General features: G+C 33.2%; 1 protein-coding gene across 3 annotated transcripts; it reads left to right on the top strand.

The window, feature by feature from the left end:
• On the top strand, nt 1-4,521 carry wech (tripartite motif containing 71 protein wech). 3 transcript variants are annotated; one of them, XM_070644472.1, is made up of 11 exons: nt 1-60; nt 280-339; nt 433-1,367; nt 1,427-1,531; nt 1,591-2,325; nt 2,830-2,862; nt 2,932-3,014; nt 3,227-3,455; nt 3,517-3,746; nt 3,896-4,133; nt 4,215-4,521. In XM_070644472.1, the coding sequence occupies exons 3-11, from the start codon at nt 458-460 to the stop codon at nt 4,298-4,300; spliced, it is 2,649 nt and encodes an 882-aa protein (XP_070500573.1). In that variant the 5' UTR covers nt 1-60; nt 280-339; nt 433-457; the 3' UTR covers nt 4,301-4,521. The 3 variants fall into 3 exon arrangements, with proteins under 3 accessions (XP_070500573.1, XP_070500575.1, XP_070500574.1); XM_070644473.1 differs by lacking the exon at nt 1-60 and having other exon boundaries at nt 245-339; XM_070644474.1 differs by lacking the exon at nt 4,215-4,521 and having other exon boundaries at nt 3,517-4,127.
• Nucleotides 4,522-8,306: the final 3,785 nt, after the last annotated feature.

Genomic DNA, 8,306 nt, shown 5'->3' with positions numbered 1-8,306 from the left:
TTTTATTTGCATCCAAAAAGTAAGGATAGAATAGCCATTTTTATTGTGTTTTACGCTTAGGTAAATATTTATTATTTTTTAATAAAGTTAAGTGACCTAAATAAGTTCTAAAAATATTGTGAAAGTAAAGTAAAGTCGATTAATAATCGATTGAAGTAATTAAATTGACTTAAAAATATCAATTTTTATGATTTTTGAAATTTTGTGCAGTTTTGCATTTTTTTCTATTGTACATCCACAAATACTAACATAAAATTTCTCGATTTATCCTTCATGTAGCAAAAAATCTCTTTTCTTCTCCTTCTTCCTACATATTGTGCATTTTTACTCCTCGTTCAGGTAAAAAAATTATCTTTTATTATGCTGCATTTAAGTTAATACGCAGTATGCATAATATTCATTTTTTCTGCCTATATTCACAATTTTTTACAGTTTTCATTGCCATTTACCCTACCCAATGGACCCTTTTTTATCTGGCGGTAAGGATGATAAGGATAATAATAGACGAAATGCAAATGATATTGCAACAAATTTAATACTGTCAAATCTACTTAATACGTTCCCAAGTATTGACTCCCGACCACAGCCGAATCGATCACAGCAATTTGATAACTCTAATAATAACTCCAATAATAACTCTAATAATGGCACTAATAATAATAATAGAAATGGAAATGGAAATAGCATCTTTTCGAACATGTTTGATTCATTCGATGCCAGACCATTAAGCTTTACTGTTGATAATCCGCATGCTCAGGACTTGTATGGACCACCAGGTGGTGCAAGACCACGAAATGCTTCGAGTAGCCAAATTTCGGATAGCCAATCGCCACCAAGTTCATCAAGCTCACCACAAAGTATCTATTGTGGACGTTGTGAGAACCATGCATGTCATCGATGCTTAGATTGTAATGATGTTTTCTGTCCAGACTGTGTAAATGAACATGCTATAAATCCATATACTGAAAAGCATAATGTCATAAATATTGGAAAAATAACACCAATTGGAATCAATAATAATACCAATGTCAATAAACTACTCAGTGAACTTCGCATTCAAGGAATGAATGAACCACAATGTGAGAATCATAATGAGACATTGCGTTTTCTATGCGAGACATGTAAGAGAGTCGTTTGTCAAGAATGTACACTTAAAGAGCATAAGGATCATGAATATGTTGCTATCAACAGTATTACACTTGAAAAAGCAAAAGATAAGCTTAAAGCTGTGTGCGAAAGTTCAAAACTTGGCATTAAATTTATCAAATCCAGTATTGATCGTGCTGTTGCTTATTCGCAATCAATTGAACGTGATTCATTGGATTTAGCATCAAGAGTTCGTAAGGCGATGCGTATTTTAGTTTTGGGTAAGTGCGTATATTCTAGATGCTTAATTCTATGACTTAATCTCATTCTGTATAAATAGCTGCTGAAGACAGAGAGAGAACCCTTTTGGAACAAATTGACAAGTACAGACAACAAAAGATTCATATTTTGTCGGATCAAATGACGGGATTGCGATCAGCTTTATGTAAGTCCTGATTGACCCAAATATATACAATTTTTAATGTCTTAATGTCCTCACAACAGCTGGATTATCCCAAACATCAGATTCGCTTACAAAAATTTTCGGTAAAGTTGAAAACTTGCCACCAATTGAGGTTGCATTGCTCCTCACCAGTAGCGAAAGTCAAATTGAAGGATTTGCAGCTGCGTACAAGACATTACAACCAAAAGAAGAATTTTTGAGTTTTCTTCCACCAAGCCTTGAATTATTAAACGATATTCGTACTCAAGGTGAAATTGTTATCAGCAATAGAAATGGTATTCCAATAATGCACAACAATAATGAATATGCAAACGGTGCAAGTAGTAGCCAATCTGTAACTGGTGCAATTCCTCGATCAGTCAATAGACATGGAATGAACGGAAATGGTCACTCATCGAATGGTTATCCATCAAATGGTCACCCATCAAATGGCCATCCATCAAATGGCCATCCATCGAATGGACATCCATCAAATGGACATCCATCAAATGGACATCCATTAAATGGACACCATTCAAATGGACATCCATCAAATGGTCATCCATCGAATGGTCACCCATCAAATGGTCATGCATCATGGAATGAAGGTCAACAGAATGATAGTGCATCGTCATCGTCAACGCCATCACCATCGGCAACTGCCCCAAATGCAAGCAGTTCGATGGTTGTCTCAAACAAGTCTTATGCATCGATGGTTAGACCACCAGCTGCTGTGATTGGACAATGCATTTTGGGTTCACCGAATCAAGTTATTGTAAAGCCGACTGTGATTCCAAGTAAGTAAAAAGTTGATATATGGCATTTAAAGTAGAGTTTGGTCATGGGATGTTGGGCGCAGAGTTGCAAAACAAAGGCATGTCACAGTTGCCTGTTTTGCACCTCTGGTTGGGCGACAGAAAGGTTTGATGGTCTATAGTTCAATTTTTTGATGTGCGTCACTTAAAATGATGTCGAAATGGTGGAAATGGATACAGAAATGGTTCGAAATCAGCCATTATGGTGTTGGACGGGCAACATCGCAACTATAGTCAATATCCCGATCAGACAAGCAGCATTTTTATGAGTACGGTCGCAAAGTTTGGTCAGTGTACTCATATTGAGTGACTACACTCTTAAGCACGCTCATTTATGTGGATATGCTCACTGCCTGTTAGGGTATGGCGACGTATCAGTGCCCTACCGTACTCATTGTGATGTTCAAGCTGCAAATTGTGTTTTTCACATCAATTTTATTCTCAATTTAAACAATTTGAATCTCATTTGAATTCATCCATTCACAGGCTTGTCATTCTGCTTTGACGGACATGGAGATGGTAAGAGAAATTTTCAATTTTATTAATATTTAATGTATTGAAATGTGAAATATTTTTTATGAAAATTAGGTGAGGTATCAAGACCATGGGGAATTTGCGTAAATAAGGACAATGAGATTATCATTGCCGATCGTCGTAATAATCGAATTCAGGTAATTATTATCAGTGCTGCATATTTAATTGATTGGCTAATTAAATGATGGTTCCATAATTGAATAAAATTTTTGGATGTGAGGATGGAACAATGCATGAATATTTGCATAAAAACATGAATGCAGCATCTAGCACATCCACACAAAAAAATTGTTTGCATATTTATTAAAAAATTACGACTAACATGAAGCTTTTGTTGTATGTAAAATAGGTATTTTACCCTAATGGTACATTTAAATTCAAATTTGGATCCAAAGGAAATGGAATTGGTGAATTTGACCTACCAGCTGGTGTTGCAGTCGATGCTCAAAACCGTATCATTGTTGTCGATAAGGATAATCATCGTGTACAAATATTTACATGTAATGGCAATTATATTACCAAATTTGGAACTTTCGGAAAGGAACTCGGACAATTTATGTATCCATGGGCTGTAGCAAGTAATTATAAGACATGCTTTGTTGATTATATGGACATAATTAATGCATTTATATTTTACAGTCAACTCAAAATCACAAATTCTTGTTACTGACTCGAGAAATCATCGTGTACAATTGTTTAACTTTGATGGACATTTTATTGGACGCTTTTCATTTGATGGAATTAATCATAGTCGTTACTTGAAAGGTTTGACAACACCAAGAGGTTGTGCATTTACACCAGAAGGGAACATTATTGTCAGTGACTTTGAAAATCATCGTTTGATTTTGTTGGATGGTGCGATGACTAAGGTATGGTTGATATATTCAGTTATGATTCTTTTTTTGCAGGGAACTGCCGACCTGGAGCTATGGACGGACTATGAGATGCAGCTGATAACTGCAGGCCAAGGGTTCTTTAACTTGTCAGTTACTTATAAATTGTCAAATTTCTTCCACAGGTTTTGGCAACAAAAGGACACGAAGGCAATGCTCTCAACGAATTCTGTCGTCCATCTGGTCTATGCTGTGACGATGACGGACATATTATCGTTGCTGATTCAAAGAATCAACGTGTATTGATATTTTCAAATATGCTCGAATTTTTATGGTCTGTTGAAATTCGTCCATCGTCCCGTAACATTCTTATCGCAAATATGGATGAAAAGGATAGACCTTCGGATGTAGCTCTTCTTAATGGTAAGTAGACATTTGTCCAAAAAAAGAAATTGTACAAAAACTTTACAAATTTTTGTTTTTCTATCCATTCTTTACACACAGATGGACGTTTGGTTGTGTTGGTTGAAACATCACCCGACTCAAGGGAAGTTATAAGTCCACAAAAAACTTTTGTTCAAGTTTACTAGTGCAAAGATTTATGTGAGATGAAATTCAAGACGAAATAAGAACCCCAAAAAAAAAAGACGACAATTTCTTTTGTTTCGACTTGAACAATTCAAGGCTAAAAAGGAATTATTTAAAGCCTAAATGAGCAACAAAAAAGACTGATTTAATACTCAGACTGGAATAGACAATTTTTTTTACTTCATTTTTTTATTAAAAATCAAATATTTTACACATGAGGCTAATTATAGTGCAAATTTTACACTTTTTTTTACCATTTTTGAGGTTAAGTTTGATTCCAACTTTTAGGATCAACTTTAAATCCTCAAACATTTCTCTTTATTATATACATTCCCAGTAACGAATACAAATGACTTTTATAATAGCAAAAATTACTAACTGAGTTAGTTCCAATATTTACCTAACTTAAAGTCAATTGTCATTAAAGTTGCTGTGATTTTATTTCTACCTGAATATTTTTAACAGATGCAGGATTCAATGAGACATTTATGACAATTTAGTTCCATTACATTATTGGAGTATTTTATTTAAAATGGAACTAAGAACTTCTTCTTTTTTGAGATTTTGTTCAGGAAATTGTCAATAATTGATCATTTGAATTGAACTGTATCTAGTATAAAGCAACAATAGTACAAATTTTTATTACATTTACTCTTTAATATACAATAAATATTTACTACCTAACCTCAATTTACCTCAGGGTTAGGTAATTTACTCAGGTATACCAAAAGGATACTTGAAGGTTTACAATAAGCTAGTGTTGTGTAAGCTGTGTGCTCTGACACAAGAGTGCAGTGTTTGGCAACTTGTGTACCGCTGTACACTAGTTTGTCACCAAAATTCTTTGGAATCAAGATAGGATATGTCATGATACAAAAGAGTAGGGTTAGTCCAAAACTGCAGCTCTGCAGACATATGAAGGCCTTCGATGGCCGGATGTTTTGGTCGAACACTACAAAAAAATTTGGACAACACTGCAATAAACCCTCAAGTATACGTTAGTGTTTCTGATGAATCAAGCCTTCTCGAGTGGACAACTTGACATGATGTCTTGAGAATAGCTAGATCTATGGTCGATTAAGTACATTTTTATGGAACAGTGGTGTAAAACCCCTGTGTGGACACTAGTAATTCAGTACACACTAGTGTGCCAGTAAACATTTTTGGAATCATAAACCGTGTATGGTTTCAATCGAGGCTTGTCATCAACTTGTGCCGCGAAAAAATAACAACGGCTGTAGAACGACCCGTAATATTCGCCACTTGACAGTATGTCAAGTAATCCATTCGGGCTTATACCTGAATTATCCTACAAAGCAAAAAATCAACGACTTTTTTTTAAAAAGCAATATAAAATTTTACAATGATGAAAAATATAAAAAATTGTGGATTTAAATCCAAAAAAATAATGACAAACAATTTCCATTGACCTTCGAGTATATCCGAAATTGGCGTAAACATTCGACTAGTATTAATACGCAAATCTATAAACTTGATAAAACTTGATATTTTTTAATGATAACTTTCGAAGAAATGACAAAGACATTTTTTTGCCATGACGAAGCTGAATAAAATTTTTAAAATAATGGCTTTTAAAATTTTTTTTGTGAACTTAACAATTAAAGACTAAAAAATTTTTTTTGATGAAATTAACTTTTAAAAAGCTTAAAATTTTAGAGTTTAAAAATCTCTAAAAAACAAAAAAAATTAAAAAAAAAAATCAAACTTTTTAACTCCAAAATTAATAATAAATTTTAAAATGTATTACATTATTTGGTGTAGATTTAAGACTATTTAGCTATGCTAAAAATTATACTATAGATTTAAGGTAAAACACTCGAAACAATTAGCTGCCGTTTTTATATTCAAAAATCAAATTAAAAGATAAATTTTTATGGAATTTCATCAATCCTAGGGTCTTAAATCAAAGTATATCCTGACTATACTTACTTACTGGAACCATGCTCCGATTTGGTTGCTATAAAATGCTTTCCATCCTGACTATAGATATAAAGTGAAGTGGTATAGATGCTACTATACTAAAAGGCCATAACATTTTTAAAATACCATGATCCGTATAAGGTTGCCAATCGCTGCTCAAAGGTATTCCAAGCAGGATACATATGCCAAGATGGGTATACCAATAAGGGTACACTAAGAAGGGTATACTAAGAAGAGTATGCCAATAAGGGTATACCCAGTATGGCATACCAAGCAGTATATACCCTAGCAAATTAAAGAGTTTTTTTTCTAAAGGAGCATTAGTGAGGAGACTTTAAGACCACAATACCACCCATCCCTACTCCCTCCTTGAATACCCCCCTGACTGAAAAGAACCCTGATGAAGACTAGGATTAGATGGAATTCCAATAATATACATGAATAATACTCGTAGTAGAAATATATTACAATTAAACGTTAACAGAAGCCTTGCGAATTCTATCCTAAATATCTAGAACTGGGTTGAGAAATGATGGCACAATCAGATGACAAATGACTGCTGTAATTTGCCACTCTTTTCAGCCTTGATTCTAGATGAATAACTTAGTACAATTTTTTACTAGCTTAAATGTTTTCTCTTTTTTTTTGAATAATTAATGATAAAAGCAATTAAATAGCAAAAATATACACAAAAATTTTTCCTAAAGACATAAAGCTTGACAAAGTTTTGTCACATAAGTTTGAAGAGGAAAACTTTAAGACTGAAGAGTATGATTACCATTAACCGTAATACAATTTTATGATTATTTTCTTTTAAAATTAAGCATACATTTTTTGAATACGTATTAAAATTTTATTTCTATGATGGCAGTGTTGGACTTGCTTGCACTATTTAGATTTAATAAGTATACCGAACATATTTTTTTCAATCCATGATCAGTAGAGATTCTAACAATATCGAAAGAATCTATTTATAAATTTTGAATTTTTGCTATAAATTTATTATTAAGAATTAAGGACTGATTTCATATTTTCTATGATTGATAACTTAGAGTATGTTTAACTTATCGGAGTACACTGTATACTGTTTAGAGTATACTTCTTTGAGTATGCTCTTTTGAGTATACTTCTTTCAGTATACTGTTAGAGTGCGTTCTCCAGCCATAATTTGTGTTCCGCGAACACACAAACCAAGTAAGTGTGACTAGATCAGCAAAAGGGCACCATAATTCAAAACTACACTTTTCCTTGGGATCGAACTCGAGACCTTTGAGTCGATGGTCCGACTTCCTCCCCAGCTAGACCATTGTCGCTCTTTTGCTGCTAATCTTTTCTTAGTATAAGTTCCTTAGTATACTTTTCTTAGTATGCTCTCTTGAGTATACTTTTCTTAGTATACTTTATTCAGTATACTTTTCTGAGTATACTTTGTCAAATTCTCAGTTTGTACGCTTCTTTTCTTAGAACGTTCTATTGAGTATACTTGTCTCAGTATACGTTTCTAGTATTCCTAGTATTTCCAGTATCCTACACGCTGGAGCTTGGTTCCTCAAGGATATGCCAAGCGAAGCTTGGTCTACCCGCTGGTGCTTGATCTCTCAAATATATCTAGATTACTGTCCTAAAGTACACTATTTTTAGTATAGTTTGAAGTATACCATATTCTTTGGAGTATACCATATTCTTTGGAGTATAAAGTAGGAGTTAAGTCCTACTTTACATAAACTCTACAGTATCTAATAGAAAATCACTAGAAATCAACCTTAAATTACCCCATAAAATTGCAAGCTGACACCTGAATTAGTTTTGAAAACTTATTGCCCCAGAAAATAAGTTTCTGGTCAAAACTAAACTATTTGATAGTTTTTTTGGTATTTCTTTTGTTTTTGTGCTTTTGTGCAGCTCCTAATAATCGAGTGATGACAAAAATTAATCACGCTTTTGAAGAAAAATGATTGATTTAAAAAATATATTCTTTTTGTGAGCAAAATGCGTTTTGACGCATAATTTTTTTTTTTAATATTTTATAACTTAATTTAAGCCAAAACATTTCTCAATGTCATTTTT

Source organism: Chironomus tepperi, unplaced genomic scaffold (genome assembly GCF_022539635.2).
Source record: "Chironomus tepperi strain 1889 unplaced genomic scaffold, CSIRO-AGI_Ctep_v1 contig_337, whole genome shotgun sequence".
Classification (NCBI taxonomy): Eukaryota; Metazoa; Arthropoda; class Insecta; order Diptera; family Chironomidae; genus Chironomus; species Chironomus tepperi.
Note: the sequence above shows the minus strand (reverse complement) of the source record. Positions and strands in the feature narration are given on the sequence as shown.

Coding starts and splice junctions, on each gene's coding strand:
- wech (XM_070644472.1), top strand. CDS start 458: ATGGACCCTTTTTTATCTGGCGGTAAGGATGATAAGGATAATAATAGA. Junction 2,863..2,931: donor CTTTGACGGACATGGAGATG/GTAAGAGAAATT, acceptor TATGAAAATTAG/GTGAGGTATCAAGACCATGG. Junction 3,747..3,895: donor TGGATGGTGCGATGACTAAG/GTATGGTTGATA, acceptor TTTCTTCCACAG/GTTTTGGCAACAAAAGGACA.